Below are 27,350 nucleotides of genomic sequence, written 5' to 3' on the forward strand. Positions count from 1 at the left end.
GTTGAACTGTATTATGTTTCCAAAATGATACTCAAGTTGGTTTCTGCGTAAGCCCCAAAGTTGATGTACACTTGCTATATCTATTGAGCAAAAATAAAGAATTGAAAAAAAAAAAAAAAAACCTGTGTCCCGACATCTCCTAACGGCAGCAAAATCGCTGATCCCAGCATTGTGGCGACAGAAACAGCCGCCGACATTCCAAGCCTGGCTCCGGAGAGTGGAAGAGATCAGACAAGTGGAAGACTAAAGAAACACGAAGAGATCTGAAGGACGTGGACGTACTACATGTGCAACCGGGACGAGTCTGGAAACCAACCCGCCGGGTAAGAGGATGAGTGGAGGACCTGGGCTTGCTCGCGACGTGATGGGTGGGGGCGGCCCGCGGGACCGGGCGTTCCATCCCAGCCTGTTCCTCACCCCCTTCCTTTCCCTCTATCACTAATTTCACTGTGCCTCTCCCTCTCCCCTCTATCTCTTCCTTCACGTACGTACAGCGGAACTTACCTATCGACCCTACCTATTAGTGTACATCCGCCTTTTCGATAACTCAATCCATGGCTGACACTCTGATAGTGACAATCCGACCCATGGTACCAGCACGGCATCTAACTCCTCCTTCAGGCGCCTAAAGCACAGGGGGCAAGGTACGCCTCGGACACATAGTGGTGACTCTATCTCAGGGTGCGTAAACTGGAGGCAAACATACCAGGCACGAACGGGTTGGACAGTCTCATACCACCCCCTAGGGGCATGTGACATGGGACAGACAATAGGTAGAGAGAACAGACGAGTTAATACAGAAGAAGATGGGCTACCCACATGACCCGGACTACAACGGGACACCTGACGCACGTTACAAACAAACACAGGGAAAAGGCAGGGGGAGCCCTGGGGTGTAGGACAGACACACAGTGGGTGAAATATAGAACTGTAATACCTCCATACCCCCTAGACCCTCTAAAGGAGGCGCAGTAAACCTTAGCGAATTAGACAACTAGGGGTCATGCAAACTGAAGTACAACCACCAACGCACGTAAATGCCCAGCCACATAACCCCTGATGTGTACGCTTCGAGGGGGGTAGCAGCCTGAAGGATGTATGTACTTGCCTCAATGTGTTGTTTAAATGTTGTTCTATTTCTACTTTCTGTACCACTTAATACTTTGAAAAATATTCTAATAAACAAAGATTGACAAAAAAAGAGTGATATATAATATTATATATATTTTTTCAATTTATAAGTTGGGTGATCTGCCTGACAACCCACTTAGTCCCCCTGCAGTCAAATCTGTCAATCAGCAGTGGCTAAGGGCAGTAAGGTATTGTCATGCATGAAAAAGGGCATTCATTCTCGGGATGAGAATATCATTCTGCCTCTTTATAAATCACTGGTAAGACCACATATTGAATAAGCTGTGCAATTTTGGGCACCTGTTCTAAAGAAGGATATTATGGCACTAGAAAAAGTGCAGAGGCGGGCTACAAAATTAATAAAAGGAATGGAACATATCAGCTATGAAGAAAGGTTAACAAATTTAAACCTCTTTAGTTTAGAAAAACATAGCTTGAGAGGGGATATGATAACATTAAACAAATATATTCGGGGCCAATACAAACCATTGTGTGGAAATCAGACACAAACCAGACTTTACATAGGACACAAGGTCATGCGTTAAGACTGGAAGAAAGAAGATTTTGTCTAAGCCAAAGGAAAGTTTTTTGGTTTTTTTACTGTAAGAACAATAAGGAATTCTATGCCTGAAGAAGTGGTTTTAGCAGAGTCCATACAGATGTTCAAACAGCAACTAGATGCATACTTTCAAAAACAGAATATTCAAGGATATAATTTTTCAATGTAGGGTAATAGCTGCTTGATCCAAGGATAAATCTGACTGCCATTCTGAGGTCAAGAAGGATTTTTTTCCCTAGCTTGTTGCAAAATTGGAAGTGCTTCAAGCTGTTTGTTTTTTTTGCCTTCTTTTGGATCAACAGCAAAAAACAAATGTGAGGAAGGCTGACTTGATGGACGCAAGTCTCTTTTCAGCTATGTAACTATGTAATAAAGCCAAGCCGAGTCATGTGATCACGGTGTAATCGCAATCACATAACTCAGATGGACTGCACGAGATTTAATTGGTTGTGATGCAGGTTGCCCAATCTCGATTGCTTCAGAGAGTATTTGGACTAGACGAAGGGTCCAGTCATTAGGGCGTGCTATGCCAGTCCAGTCATTAGGGCGTGTTAATGCTCATCTTTTGTATATGACTTGCCAAATATTTGTGGTTGTCTGATCATATAGAAACCCCTCCATCCCTGCATAATGGGAGTGCAATCTGCAAATGTACTTTAGACGCTGTACCTCTAAAAACCTTGTTAGGTGCACTCAGTCAGATACAACAGGTAAAGGGCCCGGCCCGTGAGCTTACAATCTAAAGGTTAAAATGAAAATGAGGCAAGAAGTAGCAGAGGAATTTGTATGTGTATTAAATAAGTCACTGCTCTTGTTCTCACGGCCCAAGATAAAACTATTTAAGAAAACAGCAAAGAAATATGAAATGAAGAAACATTAACCTGAGTCATGTAAAAATAACATTAATGGAAAATTGAGATCAACAAGACATGGAAACTAGAAAAAGTAAGATTAGTGAGTAAATTAGATGTCCTTAAACACACACACACCACACCACCCCCCCCCCCCCCTCAGACCAAAGAACCCTTATCGTGGAGTTACGTTTGAATAAAATTTAGAAATCACGTAGTCCCTAATCTTTCCTAGAGGTGAGCCACAAAGTCAAAAATTGGGAGCCAGATATTGTGGAATTTCCTTCCTTACTATATAGATGAGCTCAATTTTCATAATACCTTTCATTTTAACAGTCGAAAGTTTATTAAAATTTTAATAAAACAAGCTTGATATTGAAAGGATCATTGTAATCTTTATGGGGGCTGCAGTTGTGAATGCATTCTTTATTTTTCTTTTACCAGGAGTATATTCCCGACCTGTACACACACTTCCTGGAGATCAGCTTGGAAGCACATATGTATGCCTCGCAGTGGTTCCTCACCCTCTTTACTGCCAAGTTTCCTCTTTACATGGTCTTCCATATTATTGACTTACTCCTCTGTGAGGTAGGTACACCTACACAGTCTTACTACCAAGGAGGATCAACAATGCAAATTGTGTGATATTCCCCAAGGTTTTTCTAATGCATTTTCATATTGTTCTAAATGTATATTTTTAAAAATACTTTTTTAGCTGCTGATAGCTTTGCATGCCTTAAATTTGTAGAGTGATAGTAATTCAGATGAAGTGAGGGTGAAGTAATGACCTAATCAGGTAATATTATACCTACCAGTTAGCATCATCCATTTTTTTTTTTACTTATTTGCTGTTAATATTATATCTGTTTGTGCAAACAATACTGAATCAGATTTATTTAATACGTGCATATATATTGTTTCACTTCCCATAGTTAGTTGATAATGTGATGCCCTCTGGTGGAAATATATTATGGAGCTCTATAATTATGAAAAAAAAAATGTCGGATAAGAGCAGCATGTAATGTGCTAGCATAACATATATTCTGTCGGATAAGAGCAGCATGTAATGTGCTAGCATAACATATATTCTGTCAGATAAGAGCAGCATGTAATGTGCTAGCAAAACATATATTCTGGATAATATCATAAGGTAAGATATGCATGCCATACGGCAGATTTTTTTTTTAATGCCCAATTTACTGCAGCTTTGAAATGCCAAATGTTTCAACACATAGAATCCCATGTAGAATTTCAGATTTGTTTTAAATTATTTTTTTATTAGGCATTTTGTAGTATAGAATTGTTGAATCAATACACAATCGAAATAGCTGTACAACAACAGCGGTCACAAAATGAACAAAATACAGTGGAACTATAACATGCGGTTGTCTTTAACCTTATACAGTTAGGAAAATCATAGTTAGGCAGAGAAGGCATTAGAACAAAACTCTGAGGCATTAATCCACGATGTGACTAAGGATATTTGTGCACATGCATGAAAAATTTATCAGCAGCCCCCATCAAGAGGGACATAGCGTAGTTGAACAATAAAAATAAATAGAAATATCAATTTTATGTAGAGATATATCCATACCCGTGGGTATATATCAGACGCATGAGGCAGGTTGTATAAAATTGTTAACTAAGCGTAAAAGAAGCATTTCCAAAAAGCATGTGCAGTTAACTACTTTGTGAACTATTGGTTGGTATGCAGACATTCTAAACAATCGTGAAGTCGTGTGGCTGTGATGGGGCATATTTAGGAGTTAGATCAAGATAAATGAGGTATAAACACTTAAGCTCATACCTATGCTCACCATTAGAGATAAATGTAGGAATGTGTGCGAGCAGTAAAGGTACAGTGTTAAGCAATAGAGAGTATGTGGAAAGAAAATTAAATATATTTAAAAAAAAAAAAAAGGATTTTTGCAGACTTATGGCTCCACTTGTGCAAAGGGTACCATCCGTCATATATGGAGACCTATGAGGTTTAACAGGTATTTCCTTCACTCCTGCCCCCCAAGCCCACCAACATTCCCCCCTCAATAATCTTCCAGCACGGTGGGAATTCAAAGGCCATGCTGCTATTTATGACCCTATGCCATAAGTGTGATGTGGTCTCACTGTCTTGACCGCTCATCTGGTTTCCATTACCAGGCCTTCAGCCCTATGACAGTGCCTGAAGGAGTAGTAGGTGGGAGTAATCAGCAGTGTCAAATGCAGTCGGTTTTCGGCTCAGTATTGGTAGCATTCCCCACTTCAGACCTCGGTGGCTGCCCGGTGTAATAGTGGTCGGTGATCAATATTTGGCATTTCTAGGGGCCTGCGATTGGATCTACAAAAGATGGCTGCCTGCTAGCGCGACGGTCTGGCTCTGCCCCCCTAGAATTTTAGATATGAATATATCATGTTTCTATACTTAAGAATTCCTGTACAGAACTTGTTCGAAATCTTGTAGATGTCAACATATAAAACCATACAGTAATTATGGTGTTTATTGATCTACCAAATGTGCTAAAAATATGTGCCCCCTCAGGTTATGTTTGTTACATATATCTTTTCTTTAACTTATTTGTTTTCTTTGCTTATATTTATAGGGAATAAGTGTCATTTTCAACGTTGCACTTGGATTGTTGAAGGTAAATAACCAATTTACTTTATAACTTTAAAATCGCATTGAATGTGAGTATTATTGAATATTGTCTGCTAAAGAATGAAATGCAGGTTGTAATTCTGGTAATAGTAGGATGTCCAAGTGCATGATAAATTATAACATGTTTGTTAAGTGCTGATTACATTTTCATAAGATCTAACAAACGTAAAATGTGAAAAAGAACGTTGTTCTACCAAATAAATACATTAAAAGGTTGAGGATACACAAGGTTTGTGGGTGTAGTTATCCAATTTGCAAACATAACATTCACTGACACCTTTCCTCATGGATAACCATAAAAATAAAATAGGCTTTTAGATTAGATGCCTAATGGATGCCCATCTAGTGTTCCTCTTAGCATCACTCATTAACTGTTTATGGACCAGATGAGGCTCAATCCCTCGCCTCCTTTAAATTGAACTTGTCAGTGGGTATGAAGGTGAATAGAAAGACTTGAGGATGGTGTATATTTTATTGAAAACACTACTCTGCAGAGTACTTATTAAGTCAATTTAGAAGGAAAGGATTGTATTTTTATGCTTTTTGCTCTGTTTGCATGACCATCCTTCACAAGCTGCACCTGTGTTTATTTCAAGCCCGTGTTGTTTCGTTCTGATGTAAATTCAAAACTATATAGTTTCCATAGTCAAAAAGTTACTTTTGGATGTATCTGTAAGCCTTTTGATTTACAGTTAAAGAACACTCCACTCAACAAATCACTGTTCAGTAGATATACCCCAAATGAAAACTAGCATGCATTTAATTATGCATTTTTTCATCTGGCTCATCGTTAAAAACCACTTGCAAAACCTGCAATTCTCTTGTCTCCTGCCTTTGCTAGCCCTCCTGTTCTAACCCCACCCACATTTTCTATGGCTGTTCAATCACTTCCCAGTGCAACTCATTGAGAAGTCTTTGCAAAGCAGGTGCTCTCAGACAGTGTTTCTCAAACCAGTCCTCTAGACCAGTGTTTCCCAACCCAGTCCTCAAGGCACACCTACCAGTCCAGGATTTAAGGATTACCCAGTTTTGTCTAAGGTGTTTTTTCTTTTTTTCTAAAAACACCTTAGACAAAACTGGGTAATCCTTAAATCCTGGACTGGTAGGTGTGCCTTGAGGACTGGGTTGGGAAACACTACTCTGGACCCACTAACATTGTTGGTAAGTTGTGAGTTTGGGAACTTCTGCTCTGAGCAATTGTTGTCTCTTGAGTTCAGCTCCACTAAACTAACCAGACCCGGAAGAAAGAGGACTGGTTGTTTGCGCCAGGGGTTAATTTATGAACGTGCCAATTTCAGTTAAAATTTGCACTTTTTGCAAAAGGAAAAAACTAGGACACACTCTACCCACTAAAAGCTTTTCAGCAAGCTAAAGTGCTTTTGGGTCTGGGGTGTCCGTTTAAGGAGTACACATGGTTAGCCTTTAGATTTTCCTCTGATGCCATTGTATTTTATTCATTGCTTCTGGGAGCTATATGATAGAGAAAGAGTTAAGGAGCACACATGGTTTTCTCCTCTGCCAAAATATAATATTCTAATGACGTTATTTAAGCATCATCCTTGGTTTGTCAAACACATAGACTGACTGCCAGCAACTGAACTCTCTCCTCAGACGTCTAAAGATGACCTGCTCCTGACAGACTTTGAGGGGGCATTGAAATTCTTCCGTGTTCAGCTCCCAAAACGCTACCGCTCTGAGGACAATGCCAAGAAACTGATGGAGCTTGCATGCAGCCTCAAGGTATCTGTTTAAGAGGAAGTACTTCCATCATCTGAATAATAATAACTTTAAGATGACATATACAGTGAGTTAGTGGCTTACTCTTTTCAGAATAAAATCCTAAAGCATGTTAATATATTTAGGTCTTCTATCCTAACTCAGACCACTGAGCAGATCTAAACATTAGGGGGGAGCTTTTCCACTACACTAGCTGTTTATTATTCACACCTATTTTGAAAGGAATCTGAATTTGATTCCTGATTTTTATAAAGTTTCCTAAAATGCTTGTAGTATATACCTCCATGTTGAAATGGATACAATAATTCTTAATGAATCATATTTGTGAAAGTCTAGGTGCACGGCTTCAGGTTTTATACATTGTCGTTCTTCCAAGCATTGCTCTTTGTTTAAGGTTCACAGTTCCTTGAACAAAATCTGTAATTTGCATTTGGATATGGCTCAGTATTCAAAGTTGTAGCCACTTGCAGACTGTAATTCCTGTTATCGAAGCTCATTGTTTCATGCAGGCTGTTAGTGAGCCTTGGTCTCCTGAAAAGTGGTTAATAATGCAGTAGGTTTTGTTTTCAGTCGAGGATATCCTGTCTGTTTACTCAGTATGACTTGGGAAAGCTGCATTCAGTAGCTGTTCCTCTTTGCTGATTCACGTTTGTAAGTATTCTGCAAATTACAGCTCCCTGTATCTTATCCCTTGTATTTATTGTTTTGAACTGCTAATAAGATTTTCCAGAGTTTGCTTTTGCCCATCATTTTGACAGTGAGTGAAGCGCTGTTTGCTTCTAATATATAACATGAGGCCATCTTTTTTTATAATACGCATTAAAGAAATTATTGATTTCTCTTCACCTTCCCACAATTTGTTCCTTGCTCAGAATCCGTTTAATTTCTATGATATCACTTGCTGTTATGATTCATTATATGCTCATTTTTTGTATGTGGTTCCAGTTGGCTTAAAATTAGTTGTCAGTTACTCGACAAATCTGACTAAATAAGGACCTTATAACTTAAGAGGACAGTCTATACACCCACAGGCTGGGTGAAACATGTTAATTAGTTCAATGCAGTGATTTTAAAGTTTATTCATCTTTGTTTTGTTTTTTTAAATTACTTAACTGTTTCCCCTTTTGCTCCAATAATACAGCTGTAGAGGATGTATAGAAAACCTGTATTCCTAACTCTATAGTGACCCTGTCCTTAGTTATTGTCACGCAGACTGTGGACCACACAGACCTCTAGCCGCGCAGCTGGTCAGGGTCCAGGGGCTGCTGTAGCAGACTCTTGCTGTCGGCAGCGCTCATGTCCGGCTCACTAACATACACAGGCCACTGTTCGGATGAGCCATTTAAAGGTTCCACCTACAATTATAAATGCAACGTACATTACACATGTACGTTCCGAGGTCATATGATCGCAAATAGCGAATCACAGTCCTCTTAGGGCTATTTAAATTTATTTTGGGAGTTATTCTATGTCTGGCTGTGGTTTCCTATTGTGGTTTATCTGAGAGTCCGTTTTCTTATTGATTCCTCTGTGTATTTGACCTTTGGCTTGTATTTTTGACTATTCTGATTTTATTGTCCTTGACCTTGGCTTGTCTCTCTGTTTAACTTGTCTTTGTACTCCTGATCTCGGCTTGTCCTGTTCTATTTTTTATGTTAAATCCGGCCATTTTAACGCCCTGTAACATATTATGGGTTTTCTATTACTTTGTTGGTTCTGCATGTTGGATTATAGGCAATCTTGACAGTTAAATACAGGTGTCCCCTGTCCTATTTGCATTTAAAATTAGTAAAGTTAAAGTTTTACTTGCAGTTTTCCAGTGCCGAGGCTCCCTCAGTGCTCCTCACCTCTTCAACTCCAGCGACATCATGGAGTAGGCATGAGCTCCTCTGTGATGGTTCATCCAATCCAATGCTCCTCATTAGGATTCGACGTGAGGATCTGATGTCCATATGTGGCGAGTGCCATCTATGCATCCTTTAGTAATGTGTTTTTATTCAGTGCTTTCCTATGGGCTTCCACGTCATGTGAGTTTTACTCGGTCCTTGAAAGATCCTCTAGTGCTGTCAGTATGCCAGGCACTAGAGGTTGATTTAATTCTGCAATGTAAATATTGCATTTTTTTAAAAATAAAACTGCAGTGTTTTACATTGCAGGGATAAATGTACAAGCCATTGCATCCAGACCACTTCATTGAGATGAAGTGGTCTGGGTGACTATAGTGTCCCTTTAAATACATATTCTAAAGTGGCACACAAGCTGTAGAATTTTGCCTCTCTAAAATAATGCTTTTCAAGAACCCCTGTTTTTCTGATATTTGTTAAAGGTTTTCAACATGCATATTTTTAAAGCCATTTGCTCTTATTTCTTGTTAAAATCTATTTCCTATTCCATTGTTACTGGATATTTCGAATGAGCATTGTTTTATTTTTCAGATTAGCCAGAAGAAACTAAAAAAATACGAGCGTGAATATCACACGATGAGAGAGCAGCAGGCACAGCAGGAAGACCCAGTAGAAAGATTTGAGGTGAGTTATTTTTTAACCTCAAAATGCTAAACTGTGAACTTGACATAACAAATATCAGTCATTGGCTGCATATGTTGTCAGATTCATTCTGGTTCTGGATGGTATAAAAGTATATTTTTCTACTGAAACCAACAAATAGTACATTCCATCAGTGCTAAAAATCGTGAGTCCTATACTACTAGGCATGCCTAAAAGTTTCTTGCTACTGCAAATTTGGATAATCTACTCTACATGGTTAAATATTCACTTGCCAATCACTAGTGGATAGTGGAAATTTTGAACCTTTTATCGTAAACATCCTGCTTACTCCATTTAAACGGGCACTCTAGGGTTAAACCACTGCAGCACCCCCATAACTGCACTTGATTAAGTGCTTTTCACAGAAATTCATTGAAATTTAGTGAACACTTGATATTCTTAAAAGATTCCAAGTATATGTTAAATTAGACATATGTTCTTATGTTAAATATGTATCTTTATTAATAAAATAGTATAGCAGCTACAAAACTGAATGTGAAATTCTCCCAAACCACACAACCACGTGAATACCAAATAAAATAAAAACAGTTGAGCGCTTATTTTCCAAGTGTAGCTTTATACCAACAAGACTGAGGAAGACGGGAGAACGGTGAAAAGCGTTTATTGTTAAGGACTTTGTGATATATATCCTGGTATTTGTATTCTTATATTTTTTTGTTTTTAATAGTGTTATCAATAAAATAAAATGCTTTTAAATACCTATCTGGATTCCTGCACCACTACAGAAGGGAGTTTAGTCCTAAACTACACCATGCCTTTCTACTGAGCCAGGCACCATGCTCTATGCTTGTGAGTATATAAGCATTAGCACTTTTTCTCTAAGCACACAGTGGAATTTCACTACATTATCTATTTCTATTATCCTGAAAAACTCTGAAAAATTTAAGTCACTCTACAGAAGAGGGGAATGGTCGCCCACAATGGACCCATAATCCATTCATAACAGAGCTAGGTTTCAATAGCTCTGGAATATGTGAGTGTTAAGTTATCACCAAAATATCTATAAGGTCTTTTATGGTTTTACACTATATATATTTTATCTTTATTTAAAGGTATAAAGAAAATCACTGCTTAAGTTGGAATACAAAGTTAAGTGTTTCTATACTGCTCATGAGTTTGCATGTATATAGCTACCCTTGGAAAAAGCGCTCCACTGTTTTTATTTTTATTTTATTTTGTATTCACATGATATACTTCGCCAGTAAATATATTCATGCTACATTCTTACAGTAGTATGGCAGATTATTGATTTTGTCAGACAGAATGCTCATATTATGCATAAGTCTCTCTATAATATACCAATAAATATAAACACATTAGAATGCACTGAAAAACTTGCAACCAAATGTCCAAAGTGTATATAATGGGTAAGTCCACGTGAATCTCCCTCGTATGTGCCGTAGTCAACTTCTTAATAATGTACGTAAATAAAAAAAACTTTCAACAATCAAAACAGCCATAGAAAAGGGCTATTCAAACTAATCTGGAACCACTCAATGATTTTTCATTGATTTTTACTCTGTGAACTATTACTAATAGGTATCGAAGGACTACATATTGTTATGTTTTGGGAAAGAAGGATATGCCATGAACCTAATCTGTTTTAGTACGTCTGCGTATTTTAAAATGAATCTCGTTTGAAGAAAAAAGGCCCTTAACATCAGATTTACTGTTAAGTTAAATAAGATACAAAAGTACAGTCAGTTTAGCGAAATGTTTTGTATGGATAAATGGTTATCATCAAAGCTACATCTTTCGCAAGATATACAACCAATGAAATAAAGCCTAATTAAATTTGTACATATTTTCATAGGGTGTATACAAACCAAACAGTGATTTTTATTTATTTTATTTTGTTATTTGGGCAGCAGATTGCCCCTGAAAGAAGGGGAAATCTTTTGACACAAATTTATCACATCGTTTTACTAAGTAAAGCTGAGAAGTAAGACTTTTCCTCATTCTACCTTTCTATGAAATGGAGAGTGGTAATCCTTGGCATAATGATGAAAAATTTAAATGCACTTCTTCTGGTATATGGATGTCTATTAATCTGACTAGTTGAATTATAAAGTGCAAAAACAACCAGCACTGATATTAGGCTGTTGTGTCAAGCAATTCTTAGATGCTTCTTAGACATGAGAGATATATTCTGAAGCAACAGAATTATCATGATGTCACCCTGGCTCATGTTATAGTTTGCTAAAGTAACAGAATAGGAAAGCAGCATGTACATGTTAAGTTATTAACATGTTATTAAACATCTTCAAATGTATCCGGTTTTAGAATGCGGCAAAGGTCGATGTTATGTGGATTGGATTAAATATTCCACTAATCAAGACTGAGTCTGATTTGGGGACTCTTGCTTTATATATTTAGTAAAAGCCTTTGTCACTCAATGCACATATTCTGTTTTATATTTAGCGTGAAAACCGACGTCTTCAGGAAGCAAACATGAGACTTGAACAGGAAAACGACGATTTGGCTCATGAGCTAGTTACCAGTAAGATTGCCCTGCGCAAAGATTTGGATAATGTAAGCCAACATAACTATTTCCTATTTAGTTTAATTTTCTTTCTTTTTGACAGCTACATTAATAGAACATATATTTGGTGGCCTATCTTTCTCTTTCCTAGCAATGTACTTCTATATTCATGCATATTTTATGTGATATCTTCAGCATGACAAAAGAACAACATAGATAAATAGTGTACATTGCAACTAATGGTTGTGAGACGAGCCATAAATTAATTTGTAATTTCTTCCACCAGGCTAAATATTCATGTAGGTTCCACAAGATCTCGAACAATGCACACTTGTAATCCAGGAAATAAAATATAAAATAACATGTATTTTTTTTTTTTTTTAAATCTATCATTTTTATTTGGGGTGTAACATCATTATATCACACAGTAACAAACATTTTATTGTAGTCACAAGGGAGTAGGTACTGTAACAGATTTTTGAAGAATAAACAATAACCATTCACATAGGTATTCAAACGGTATATCAAGATGTCGTTTACAAGTTGTTACTGTAAGTTATGCACTCTGTAACTGCTGTGGGAGGTGGTAGGTAGGTTTGACTTTAGCGCCCAGTAGGCGTAGGAAGTAATGCGTGTGTGTTGGGATGTTGTGGAAGAGGGCTTCCGGGTGTGCATGATAAGTGCCAGGGTGGAGCTCTAAACCTTTATTCTCTAGGCCCTCGGAGCAGCCAGGTGTTTGTCTGCCAGTGAGGCTCTACACTGATACACACGTTGTGGGATTAGTTCCACTACCAGTCGTCTCAGGTTTTTAGGGCTTGCCAACGTAGCAATGGCCCTTAGTTTTTTGAGAGGGAGTTGTAGTAGGAGGTGGGAAAGGACAGTAAACTAGGAATGGGGGGAGGGGGTTGAGATGCTTTTTGTTGTACATACTTCAGAGGTTAGGTTTCGTCACCCGGGTGTCATCACAATCCTACCATTTGGACCAGGTGCGGTCATTGTGCAGTAGGGTACCGCTGATCGTGTGTGACATTTTCTCATATTGTTGAGTAAGGCTCACTTTGGCGAGCACTGACTTTGTCTGGTGCCAGGGTGAATTTCCATAAGGCAGCTATGCATTGCTTTGCAGCTAGTGTGTTTGTTTATTTTAATGGTAACCCAAGGTGCTTATTGCATTTCCAACTCCTATTAAGGAACAACATTAAAGAGAAAATTATTGGGTTGTTGACTTGTTAGTATTCTTTTTTTTTTTTTTTTTTAAATCTGCAGTTGTGTCTTTTCCTAAATACACTTACTTTACCTCTTCCTCCCCCTTATCTTTTTTCAGCATCCACACCTCAAATGTGATTCACACCCCAGGGCTAGGATAGTTGAGCTGCCCCAATAGCTACAAGTTATCCTCTTTAGTGTTTACTTCCCCTAGTGAGCTAAGTATACAGGGTAAAAAGTTACAAACTGTGAGATGAGCTGTTTTTTATTTGTGTGTAATATTACTTGGGACAACCTCTACCAGGCTGTGTGAACCTGCCTCCCCCCCCCCCCCCACAAGAGGCGCTTGCGTGATTTTCACTGTGAAAATCACAGTGAGAGCACGCAAGCGTCCATAGGAAAGCATTGTAAATGCTTTCCTATGCGACCGGCTGAATGCGCGTGCAGCTCTTGCCGCGCGTGCGCATTCAGCTGACGGGGCGGAACGGAGGAGGATCGGAGGCAGAGATCTCCCCGCCCAGCGCTGGAAAAAGGTACGTTTTACCCCTTTTCCCCTTTCCAGAGCCGGGCGGGAGGGGGACCCTGAGGGTGGGGGCACCCTCAGGGCACTATAGTGCCAGGAAAACGAGTATGTTTTCCTGGCACTATAGTGGTCCTTTAAGATTTGTGCTGCTTTTATTATAAAGCAATTAAATAAAGGTCACCAAAGGTCAACCAGCACCCCTACAACAGCCAAATGGCATGAAACCAGGATGGTTAGATAGTGCAGCGTTTGTGCCGTTTAATTCTCCTTTTTATCTCATTTCATTTTTGAGTTAATAACGATTTAAAAAAATGATGTAACCCGCCATCCAATTCGACTCAGCTGTGTAAAGTTGGCAGCCATGTTTATAAAAATGTGATTAAAAATATGCCAATCACTTGTGCTGCCTTTGTGTTTACGTTTGTTAATAGATATTAAGCATTATATATGGTCAAACTCCACCCACTTTGCACCATACATTATTGCATTTTAAAAACAAATATGCAATTCATAAAAAAATTAATTTGTGCTTCTTTTATTATTAAGATAATAGCAATAGTTTTTTGCTTTATTACCCCCTTCCCCCCCCCCCCAACAAAAGCCAAAACACAGATTAAACTTGTCTGGTTGGTTAGTTCTGCGTTTGTGCAGGTACATTTTTTTCATTGTGCTTCTTTGGTTTTTTAGTTATAACACTTTGTTCATGGAAAATTTATATAACCCACTATCCAATTAAACTCTGCTGTGTAGTTGCCACCCCATATTTTTAAACTGTGAATTAGTATATACCATTAGTTTGTGCTGCAAAAATTCATGTTTGTGCTGCTTTGGTTTTGGAGATATTAAGCATTATATATGATCAAACTCCACCCACTTTGCTTCAAACATTATTACTTTGTAACAACAAATATACCTTTCATCTGAGCTGCTTTTTTGCTGTTTTGTGCTGCAAAAATGTATGTTTGTGCGGGGGCGGGGCCGGACCGCCGAGCTAGACGGTCGCAAGTACGAGCAGCTCCTGCCGGTTTACACTCTCTAAAACCTTAAAAGCATGATTTTCAACGTGTTTTCAGACCGACAGCATGAGCACTCAGCGCACGGAGGGCACTGTATCCAGGGCGAGGCTGGCTCTCCGAGCTCCAGTCCCCTGGAGGGGAAATCTTCTCTGCACCTGAGGGGGCCTTCTCCGGCGGTGAGCGGGGCGGACGGCCGCTGCCCTGCTATGCCGCCCAGCAGCACCCGGCCAGAGGCCCAAATCGGTGAAGACCTGGCCCTGTTCCCCCCTCTGGGCCGGCGGGGGTGATCCCGGTCCCAACTCTGAGGCAGGTCATCCGAGGCCCAGCAGCGTTACCACCACGATCTGCGGCCTATACCCCTCAATCAAGATGGTGGACGCCACGCGCCCTAACGGCACTGAGAGGGTCGGCAACAAAACAGTGCTGGTAACACACAGCGCCCACAGACACAAGCTGGCCTGCCACCCGCACCAGCCGGAGGTCAACTCCCATCAAGGAGCCCTGGCACAACATCTGCCTTCGGGGTCGCAATACTGTACCTCGACACCAACTCCAGGGCAGGCACGAAAATGGCGGAAGAGACGGGGGAACGGCAAACCAGTACCCGCAGCGAAACGAACGCGAAAGGCAAAATGCCAGGAAAACGTACCCCTCGAATATGCAGGAGTACCGGTCACCCACATGAAGCGCAGCACCCCACTCCGGGAGAGCCCTACATCCCCTCACAGCCAACACAGACGACGCCTGTCACAACGCCCGCAGGCCTGCGGTAGGGCCATGCAAAGCCCCCTGAGGGCGGAAGCACTGCGTAGACCCGAGAGGCCACACTGCTCCACTACCTCGCAATCAGCACACCAGCAACTGGTCCAGAAGCGACGGACTATTCCTTTGTCATGATACGGTGCGGGACGAAGAGTCCCTGAGCATGTATGGGACATTAGTTGCTGGACAGTACACACATGGAAGCGGAGCGCCCAGCCAAGGTATCGGCTGACCCTCCAACTACAGTAACGGGCTGTCAAGCAAGCCACGTCTGACAGAGACTTTCACCTGAGATCTAAGAGACCCAGTGGCACACAAGTGACAACAGTTTTATTTTATAATATAATGTGTAGATAAACCTGTCTTACTCCATTTAGTCCAACACCTATATTAAGCTGCCTACAACCCAACATCACCCACTAAGCATAACCCACGCCCTAGTCTCTCCCGCCACTGCTCCACGTGGCGGTATAACACCACTCTAGCCAGCTTGGGCATACTGGGGGGCTGGGCACCAAGGCAACGTAGCGCTGCCACATCGTTTAATTCCCCAAAGCGGTGCTTTATCTTCATTAACAAAACTATACACAAACGTTAAATACTCGGATGGCCTAGCATGTATTCTAAACGTTGAATTATATCCCACACTGGTACAACTGTATCTTCTGACTATGTTTTGTCTCTCCACTGTCTCTTTATCCTATCACCATCTTTTAAACTCGGTGCTTTCACTATATGGTTCACACAGTTACCTTGTATTTATTTAGCGTGCATAAATATCTTAAAAAGCGCAGATTAAGCTATTAAATCTAACTATAAAACATAACCATTATAAAGCTATGCTCTGTTTATACAGTTATACACAAAAATTGTGCACTGATTGAATGCCATAAATGTAAAACAAATGTGATATGTTTATGCTTGCGAACGCTATTGTGGCAGAGTAAGCAGCTATGTCTATTCATGCACTCAAAAATAAAGAATAAAAAAAAAAAAATGTATGTTTGTGCAATTTTGTTTTTGTAAATATTGAGCATTATATTTAATTAAACAACACCCACTTTGCAATCCATGTTATTACATTTTAAAAGAAAATATACCGTTTTATTGTGGTGCGTTTGTGCTGATTTGTGCAGCAAAAATTAACATTTGTGCCAGTTTTGTTTAAGAGATATTAAAGTATTATATATGATTAAACCCCGCCAACTTTATAAAACTATTTTGTTCAAATTTGTCCCTCAGCGCTGGGTTGGCACTCACATCCAGCAGGGAGACCAAATGCACATGCGTGGCAAACGCCCCAAGTGCGTTAGGCCCTCCCCATAGGAAAGCATTGCCCATTATTGTACTGATTGACTTAGAGTGTCAGCTCTAGACAATTATCATTAATAAAGCACCAACATTTCCACAGCACTGTGCAATGGGTGGACTAACAGACACGTATTTGTAACCAGACAAGCTTGATGCATAGTAACAGAGAGGTTGAGGGCCCTGTTTATTGAAACAAACTCTTATACAAAGTATAAGAAAAAGGCAAGCTCCACACTTGGAGAAGATGAATACCACCTGATAATGTGCTGTTCCGGGTACACCTTGGGTGGAGATATGCCTGTAAATATTTATCAATTTAATTGATCTGTTTTTCTGAAGAAGTGAATTTTCAATGCTTTGTTAAAGGAATGGAGATTGGTTAAAAGTCAAACGGAGAAGATAAGGGAGTTCTGTGCAGCCCTGGAGAACTCTTGAAGGCGAGCATCAGAGGTGGGAGTACGGACAGAGGATAGACATAGGTCTTCAGCAGAGCACAGGGGCCTAGACGGGACAAACTTGTTTATTATTGAGGATAGATAGGTTGGGGCAGCATTGTGTAGAGACTCGTAAGCAAGTACCAGAATCTTAAATTGAACCAACAATCAGTGGTGTCCCTGACCGGTGGCACTCTGCACTTCCTGTAACTCAGATTTAGAAGCCAGATGCTGCCTGGGGGACCTGGGGATCGGTGCTGGAGGCAACATTTGGGGTTAATAGGATTCTGTAGTGGTAGGAATACAAATCTGTATTCCTAGCACTACAGTGCCCTCTGATCCCCCGCTTCCCACGCGGCCCTCCTCCCCCTGTGGCACATAAAGGGTTAAAAACCCTTAAGTCATTTACCCGATTACAGCAACGATGTCCCTCCTCCAACGGGGGGGACCTACTGCACATCATTGCGAGTGCTACAAGTACATAAGGCCCTCCCCATAGAAAAGCATTGACTCCATGCCTTTCTATGGGGATTTCATTGACGCTGGATGTCCCCATGCAGCGTTTTTTAAGGTACCAAGAGTCTGGTAAACTCCCGAAAATGCCTCTTGTAGCTGTCTGGTAGAAATAGGCTGTCTTAGTACTGCAATGTAAACATTGCAGTATTTCAAAAAGGGGGACAGGAACACTGCACCAAGACCATGTCAATGAGCTGAAGTGGTCTGCGTGCCTATAGTGTACCTTTAAACCACTCAAGAACGGTTCAATCCCTTAAGGTAAGAGGACGCCCAGGGCCTTCTGGCACCATAACAACTTGATTTAGATAAAGTTGTTATGGTGACCGGAGTGTCTCTTTAAGATGATCATAAATTGCATTATAGCATTATGTGTATTGAAAAATCTGGCATGTCAGCAGACTCTTTCATTTGCCTTTTTATGTTTCAAATCAAAAAATATGAATTTTCTTTTTCAATTTAAGTGCTAATTTAACCCCTTAAGGACCGCACATGAGGTACGTCCGACAAAAAAGTTTCCTTAAGGACGAGGTACGTCCGCGGCTAATCGTGATCACTTTCAGCTGCTCTATGGGTATTGCACGATGCCTCGATGTCGAGGCATCGTGGAATACCCCCCCTTACTGCCGGGCACCCAAGTGATCGCTCCGCCCAGAGCGGTCACTTCTGGCTTTCCGCACGTGGCGCCCGCCAGTGTAGAGCAGAGCATTGGAAACAATCAGACAGGCTTCCGATGTTCTTCTTATACTGAGTACCTCGGTCGAGGCACTCGGTAAAATAAATTAAAAAATAAAACTTAATTAAATTTAAAAATAATTTAATTGCCCACTTTAATTGCTTGTTTGCAAGCATTATTGGCTACCTTATATCTTATATAGGATGCCTCTGATTTGTCCGATTTTAAATGCCATTTTCTTATTTTTAATCTCTTGTTTTACTTTTCTACTAAGCCACATTGGTTTCAATTTTTCTTTTATACTGAGAAATGTACCTTTCTAATATTTGTTTGAATAGTTTCCATTTAGTGTTTTCCATTTAGTGTTTTTTTTCACTAAGGAGTTTATGCCAGTTGATATGTTGTAGAGCTAACCTAATCTTGGCTTTTTAAAAATGATACGTTTTTTTTAAACCCACTTGCTTTTTAGAGTTTATTTAAAAAATTACCATATTGTGATCACTATTTCCAAAATGCTCCCCTACTTGAATGTTGTTCAGAGGATCAGCACTGTTTGTTATAACGAGATCCAGACCAGCATCCTTTCTAGTTGGTGCTTGTAGCAGTTGGGACATGAAGTTGTCATTTAACACATTCAAAAACCTGATTCACCTTGCTGAAGTACTAGTCACTCTATCCCAATTTATGTCAGGCTAATTAAAATCTGCAATAATTAACGTGTTACCCAAATTTACAGCTTTCCCAATTTGTTCTAACAGCTGTTCTTCCTCCTTAATATTTACATTAGGTGGTTTATTAACATATCCCAACCAATAATTGATTCCCTTTGTTTGCCCCAAGCAGATATCTACCCATAAAGCTTCCACCTTTTCCTCGTCAAAATCCACATGCCTAAGATTTGACTTTAACTCATGGTTGACATACAAACATACCCCACCACCCTTCTTGTTTTTCCTATCCTTCCTAAATAACGTGTACGCATTTAAGTTAACTGCCCAGTCATGTGTCTCATCCCACCATGTTTCTGTTATGCCTAGTATAATGTTTTAGTGTATGCTATTGCCTCTAGTTCCCCCATTTTGTTATATAGGCTCCTTGCATTAGTAAGCATACATTTAATATTATGAGTCATTTGTACTTTTTGTGAATGTTTCTCAATATTACTTAACTCCTCTGTTCTGAGCTATCTCCATTTTCTAGATTGTTTGCACCCTCCCCCCTACTACTTGTTTAAAATCTCCTCCAACCTTCTAGCCATCCTATCCCCCAGCACAGCAGACTCTTCTGTTTAGGTGCAATCCATCACGACTATAAAGCTTGTACCCAAGCGCCAAATCCCCCCAGTGCTCTAAAAACCCAAAACCTTCTTTCCTTTCAAAAGACTTCAGCCACGCATTGACCTCTCTAATCTCCCCCTGACCATCTGCTGTAACGTGCGGCACAGGTAATATTTCTGAAAATATTACCTTGGAGGTCCTTTTCTTTAGCTTTCTTCCTAGTTCCCTTACCTCATTCTTTAGGACCTTCCATTTTCCTCTGACTTTGTCATTGGTACCTATATGGACCATGACAGCTGGGTCATCCCCAGCCCCTCCCAATAATCCTCCACTCTGTCGACAAAATGCCGGACCCGAACACCCGGGAGACAGAAGACTCCTCTCAAGATTGTCAATCTCCCTTAGTGTTGCAATTTGCCTCTCCAGATCTCCTATCTGAGCTTCCAGAAAAGCCACTCGCTCACATCCACCACAGAGGTATAGACCCTGGACAGATTCATCCAGGCATGCATACATGCAGCAGGATGTGCACTGAGTAAAACTCGCAATCTTGCTAGCACTCATCCCCAGTTACCAAAAGCACAAGTGAGCAAAACAATATTTATGCTCTTGGTTTATGCTCCCTTGTAGTTGAAACTATTGTTGTTTCAACTACTACTTAAAAGAGACTACTTTAAATAGCCTACTTTCAAGCAAACTCCAGTGAGCAAGCTCTGTGAGTCAGTAGTGGGTTTATATTGGCAATACAAATCCCACACAGGTGGAAATTAAGGGGAACTCCCCTTAATTAGCTCATTATTTTAGTATGTTTTTTTAATTCTTTATTTTTGCTGCGCATGAGGATATAATCAGGATTACAGTGCCATGGTAACAAAAACATAGACAGTGACATGGCACATCAACAGATTGTGCAGTTTTTAGTTAAATAAGCAAGAGCATCACAATATTCCAACATGTCTAACTGTTAAATGAAAGATGAGACAGACTTAGTTAAGCTTTGCAATTGTGTCTTCGTATGAAACTACAACTAAGTTCAGAGGCATGCAGGACCCACTAGACACATGGATTATAGTTCGGTACAAAAACACTAAAACATGCTACACGGTTATCCTTTAAGATGAGATCAGGGAGGCAGAGCTAGCGGAGGAGCAGAACGGACGTGTTCTCCAGGAGCTCCGTACCAGATACCGCACAAACTTGCTTTTCGGGGCTAACAGGCAAAGTTACCCGGGCACTGCAACCCTCACCCGACATGGGAAACAAAGATGGGTCGGAAACACAAAAAACAAAAGCCGGCAAGGACCCTACCACCCACGATATCGGGGAACTTCTCCAGCACTCGCAAAAGACTGCATGGGACAAAATGGCGGCAGGTGAGGAAGATTACTCTTATTCCTCAGATGACTTCTCCAGCTACCGTGGCCGAATTCATACCAGGAGCTCCCACTCATCTAACGCACCAACGAAAGACCTGCTGAGGGACTACCACGAAGAAAAAATACCGCCACAACCGTCAGAGACTGCTGATACAGCAAATCTCCAGGATGTGACCTCCAAACCAAGATGGTTTCGCTCTACTCCCGTATGGACTCCAACGTTGATACCCTCTAAGCTCCACCACAATCTATTCTTTGGTTTACCCAAATTGACTATTTTTTTAAATTTTTGTTATCAATTGTGTTACACCACATCTGTGTAGACCTCATCGACTTCAGCCTCCATACACCAACACACCGGATAGAAATATTCCAGACGCCGAGGTGCATAACCACTCACGGCCGTAATCACCACAGGCCGGTCACCCATCAATGCCCCCCCCCCCCCCCCCCCAAACCCCGAACCTTATAAACACAAACAGACATACTGACACAAGGGGTTGGGGGTAGTCCCCAATAGGGGACGCATACCAGCCAGAGGCAACCCACATCTGCAGTAACAGCTCTCCCTCCCATACTGGGGACTCGACAGACAAACTAGGGAGACACAACATACCTCATACCATGCACCCAAAACCTCGCCTTGTAGGTCAATACCCTAGAAGACACACAACACTAAACATGCCTGATCTGCACTCCAGGACAACACATTCACTGGCTCCCTCTGGACCAGTCATGCCCGGCTTGATAGCTGACACCACGACGATAACATGTCACGATTCGGGAACCTAACACGCTAACAGGTCACAGATAGGAAAGAGTGCAAAACCGGTCCTTAGAATGGCCGGGTTAAGCACCCTAAGAATAGTCAGGAGACAAGCCGAGTAAAGGGAGCCAGAAAACAGAAGACCGAGAAACAAGCCGAGGTCAAAAGGAATGGAGAATACAGGAGAGTCGGAATAACAAGCCAAATATTCGGTAACCAAAGAGACACACGAGCAAATAGCAATACAGGTATCAAAGACCACAACAGGGCACTGAGAGACAGGAAAGGTAAGTATTTAAATCCTGTGCTTAATTCTGATTGGATAATTTCCAATCAGAATTAACAATCACACGTGGGAGATATCTATACCTCCCACTGTGATTGTAGTGCTGTGACTTTAACGCCGGGTCACGTGGCTGACCCCGGCGTTTGTATGAATGTGCGGTCTCCCAGCGTGCAGCGTTATACATGCTGCCGCTGGGAGACGAGGAGGAGGATGAGAGCGCCGTCCGGGGCTGTGAGGACGCCGCTCGCCAACAGGGAGGGGAAGGGGAGCCCGCGGGACCCTGACATAACCCCCCCTCGAGGACCGCCCGGAGGGCGGGAAGCCAAAGGCTTCAAAGGAAACCGCGCATGAAAGGAGCGGACCAAAGAGACAGAAACCCAAGACCGCTCCTCAGGACCGTAACCCTTCCAATCCACCAGATACTGCAACCGACTTCGAGAGAAACGAGAATCAAGGAGAGCAGCCACCTCGTACACGTCACTAGAGACCGTGCGGAGGGCATCGGAACGCCTGAGAGACCCAGAGAACCGATTACAGAGCAAGGGCTTTAAAAGGGAGGTGTGAAAAGTGTTAGGTATACGCATGGAAGGAGGCAATGCCAGGGAGTAGGACACGGGATTAATCCTACGCAATACCATATAGGGGCCAAGGTAACTGGGCGCGAATTTCATCAAGGGAACCCTGAGGTGGAGATACAATATCCTGTGGTATACCATGCAAGCGGAACACCTCTTTGGCAAACACCTGAGCCAACTGAACCGCAGAAGGTAACTTTTTAAGTGGAATAAAGTGCGCCATTTTGGAGAACCTATCGGTTACTGTCAAAATCACTGTCTGTCCATCAGATGAAGGAAGATCCACAATAAAATCCATGGATAAGTGTGCCCATGGTTTCTTGGGTACAGATAGGGGCACTAGGAGTCCCAGGGGTTTTACATTAGGGGATTTACACTGTGTGCAGACATGACAAGCCTGCACATAATCCACCACGTCTTTTTTAAGTGAAGGCCACCAAAACTGTTGAAGGAGACCCGTGCATGTTTTGGTAACCCCTGGATGACCAGCAGTTTTGGCGGTGTGAAATAAAGCTAACAACTTTTTTCTGTCTTTTACTTTCACATATAGCTTACCAACAGGAGTCTCAGTGGGTGCTTGGGATTGGTATGTCTTGATACCATCAAGGAATAGCGACGAAATAACTAAACGGGTAGCAGCTATTATATTAGATGTAGGCACAATGGGTTCAGGAGTGGAGGCAATCGAATCTAAAGGTTCGTACTGTCGGGAGATAGCATCAGCCTTGACATTGCGATATCCAGGCCTATAAGTGAAGATGTACTGAAAGCGTGAAAGAAATAAAGACCATCTAGCCTGGCGAGAGGACAACCTTTTTGCATCTGCGATATAGGGTAGATTCTTATGATCGGTTATAACCAGGATTTTGTGTCTAGCTCCTTCTAATAAGTACCTCAATTCCCTAAAAGCCATCACTTTAGCCAATAATTCCCTGTTCCCGACGTCGTAATTCTTTTCAGACTCGGACAACCGTTTAGAAAAGAAACAACAGGGAAGGAGGGGTTCGGTATACGATTGTCTTTGTGACAACACTGCACCTACACCTGATTCAGAAGCGTCAACTTCCATTGCAAAGGGAAGGGAAGGATCAGGATGGTGTAACACAGGGGCAGTGTCAAATGCCTTTTTTAGAGTCTCGAAGGCCTCAATAGCTTTAGGAGTCCAAACCCTGGGGTGTAAACCTTTTTTTAGTCAGTTTAGTGATAGGGGAAATAATGGATGAAAAGTTTTTAACAAACTTCCTATAATAATTGGCAAACCCTATAAACCGCTGTATTGCCTTAAGTCCTTGGGGAAGGGGCCAAGAAAGTATGGCTTCCAATTTAGAAGGATCCATGCTGAATCCCTGTTCAGAAATGACATACCCTAGGAATTGTTACAGAAGTTTGGTCGAATAAGCATTTCTCTAGCTTACAATAAAGACCGTTCTGCAACAACCTCTTAAGCACCATCCTTACATGAGTATGGTGTGACTTTAAATCTGGAGAATATACAAGTATGTCATCAGGGTAGACAACGGCACAGACATGCAGTACATCTCTAAAGACATCGTTTATGAGGTCCTGAAATACAGCAGGAGCATTACACAATCCAAAAGACATGACTAGATACTCGTAATCCCCATTACATGTATTGAACGCCGTTTTCCATTCATCATTCTCCTTTATACGAACCAGGTTATAAGCCCCCCTGAGGTCTAGTTTAGTAAAATATTTAGAACCTTTAACACGATCAAACAACTCAGTGATGAGAGGGATCGGATAGGCATTTTTAATCGTTATATTGTTTAGAGCCCTGTAGTCTATACATGGCCTCAAATCGCCCTCCTTCGTAGCCACAAAAAAGAAACCAGCAGGAGAGGAGGACCTTCTAATAAAACCTTTACTTAAGGATTCCCGTATGTACTCCTCCATGACCTGGTTTTCTTTCTCAGAAAGAGGGTAGACCTTACCCCTAGGAGGCATAGTACCCGGTAACAGGTTTATGGCACAGTCATAGTCACGGTGTGGTGGTAGCTTATCTGCCTCCCTCTTTTCAAAAAACAATGCAAGGTCTGCATACACAGAAGGACAGAAACAGAAAGTGGTTTAGCCGTGGGCACGTTGAGTAAACAAACAGGACGTACTTGGGCCATACAGTCTCGTTGACAAGATTCCCCCCAGGAGAGTATATCTAAACAACACCAATCAAGTACTGGGTTGTGTTTAACTAACCAGGGAAAACCCAGAACGATGGGAGCAGTAGGGGATTCAATTATTTGGAAGGATAACCTTTCCTTGTGCAAAGCACCCACAGACATAACTATTTCTTGGGTTTCATGGGTCACCAGAGGTTTCTCAAGTGGTCTACCATCTATGGCCTCAACAGCCAAGGGTGTGGCCTTTTGGATCAAAGTCAAGGCTGCAGTTTTAGCAAAGTTCTCATCCATGAGGTTGTCCGCCGCACCTGAATCGATCAAGGCTTTGGTTGTTATAGTGGTTTTATGGACTAAAAGAGATTGTGGATTGCTCTGAGCCATCTGTATGCGCTGGTCCAGTTTCTCCCAGAACCGGAGGAAGATTTCCTTGAGGCGTTGCAGGGTATCTGTGGCAGTTCTTTGATGGGGCCTGTAGCTTAGAGGTAGGCTTTGAGTATTTGGTGAGTGTTCAGCCGCCATCTTGGATGTGCCACGAGGCAAGAGTTTTTGGCGCTTTGCTTGATGCTGGTGCAAGTTGTTCTCAACTGCAGTTCTGTATGGCGTCCAGGATAACCCCCACTGGACCGGGGGGGGGGGGAGGGGGAGGTGTGTACAAAGTTGCAGTTGCTGTACTTGTGCCCGGAGAGCGGCCGTCTCTCCGTGGCTCAGTTCCTTGCAGGCCGCAGGCCGCAAGCCTCGGCGTGTCCAGTTGGCTGTACCGGAGCTCAGGAGAAGCACCTTCCGATGCAGCAGCCTCTCCCGGTTTCTGTTGTCGTGGGTTGCAGTTTGTCAGCTTCGATTTTTGGGTAGAAGTCCCCGTTTTTTGTCCCCAGACGTGGGAGCTCTCACTGGACACGTCTGGGCTGCTTGGTTGCTTAGCTCCGCCCCTATTCATCCGTCTTTGACTACGCCTCTCTCTAATACGGTTGTCAATAAGAATGATATAGTCTATAACATCATCCAAAAGAACAGGCAATTCCTTGGATGCTATTTCATCCAGTATGTAAGCGGCCAAACCCTCCTGAAAGGCTGTTACTAGGGTGTCGTTATTCCAAACCACTTCAGCTGCTAGAGTGCGGAATTCGATAGTATAATCCGCTACAGATCTGTTACCATGTCGGACCCTAAGCAGAGTTTTGCCAGCAGAGGCAACTCTACCGGGTTCATCAAACGTGCGTTTGAAAGCTGTCAAAAAATCTGCAAAGGACATAGGAGATGTATTCTCCCACATGGGGTTGGCCCATGCTAAAGCTTTACCAGACCAGTGGTTTATTAAAAAAGCAATCTTGGTTCTGTCAGTGGGATAGGAACGTGGATTCATCACCAAATGGATATCTATTTGGTTGAGGAAACCACGAGACAATGCTGGATCACCGCTGTAGCGCTGTGGCGGCGTCATATGAACTACGTGAGCAGGAATGGGTACTGGAGTGGGAACAGGTTCGGGCACAGCAGCAGCAGCCTCCTGAACGGCAGGTTGCAAGTGTGCAGTACGAGCCAGTATGGTTTGTAAAGCTTGAGCAAACTGATCCATACAGTGGTCTAAACCATCCATTCTAGCCTCCTGATTAACCAATAGCTGTGGAATGTCAGCAGGTTCCATTATGGCCCTGTTGTATTGTCACGATTCGGGAACCTAACACGCTAACAGGTCACAGATAGGAAAGAGTGCAATACCGGTCCTTAGAATGGCCCGGGTTAAGCACACTAAGAATAGTCAGGAGACAAGCCGAGTAAAGGGAGCCAGAAAACAGAAGAATGAGAAACAAGCCGAGGTCAAAAGGAATGGAGAATACAGGAGAGTCGGAATAACAAGCCAAATATTTGGTAACCAGAGAGACACACGAGCAAATAGCAATACGGGTATCAAAGACCACAACAGGGCACTGAGAGACAGGAAAGGTAAGTATTTAAATCCTGTGCTTAATTCTGATTGGATAATTTCCAATCAGAATTAACAATCACACGTGGGAGATATCTATACCTCCCACTGTGATTGTAGTGCTGTGACTTTAACGCCGGGTCACGTGGCTGACCCCGGCGTTTGTATGAATGCGCGGTCTCCCAGCGTGCAGCCTTATACATGCTGCCGCTGGGAGACGAGAAGGAGGATGCGAGCGCCGTCCGGGGCTGTGAGGACGCCGCTCGCCAACAGGTAGGGGAAGGGGAGACCGCGGGCGGCGAATAACTGAGGGTGAGTCCTGCAAACGGATTGCAGCCTCCCCTTACAGCCACCCGCGGGACCCTGACATAAAATAATTAAAATGTGCAATGTTTACTAATGCCAACCTACTGATGAAAACTGTTACTAAATATGCCTATGTTTGCTGTTGTGGCACTGTGGGCACTTGTGTTAATTCCGCACAATAAAATAAAGAGTAAAAAAAAAAAAAAGATGAGATCAGAACAGTGCCAGTTTTTGTCAACTTGACTGCTATATGTAGTCACATATTCACAGCTTTACTCCATGGA

The 27,350-nt window shown here is 41.9% G+C and overlaps 1 protein-coding gene across 1 annotated transcript in view; it reads left to right on the plus strand.

The window, feature by feature from the left end:
- The window catches only part of RABGAP1 (RAB GTPase activating protein 1), a 253,113-nt gene that overhangs the window by 194,150 nt on the left and 31,613 nt on the right, over positions 1 to 27,350 (plus strand). The window contains exons 17-21 of the mRNA XM_063432338.1: positions 2,986 to 3,129; positions 5,139 to 5,180; positions 6,806 to 6,934; positions 9,367 to 9,459; positions 11,920 to 12,030. Of these exons, the coding sequence (XP_063288408.1) occupies positions 2,986 to 3,129; positions 5,139 to 5,180; positions 6,806 to 6,934; positions 9,367 to 9,459; positions 11,920 to 12,030 (519 nt within the window). The remainder of the gene's footprint in view (positions 1 to 2,985; positions 3,130 to 5,138; positions 5,181 to 6,805; positions 6,935 to 9,366; positions 9,460 to 11,919; positions 12,031 to 27,350) is intronic.

This window comes from Pelobates fuscus, chromosome 9 (assembly GCF_036172605.1).
Source record: "Pelobates fuscus isolate aPelFus1 chromosome 9, aPelFus1.pri, whole genome shotgun sequence".
NCBI lineage: Eukaryota > Metazoa > Chordata > Amphibia > Anura > Pelobatidae > Pelobates > Pelobates fuscus.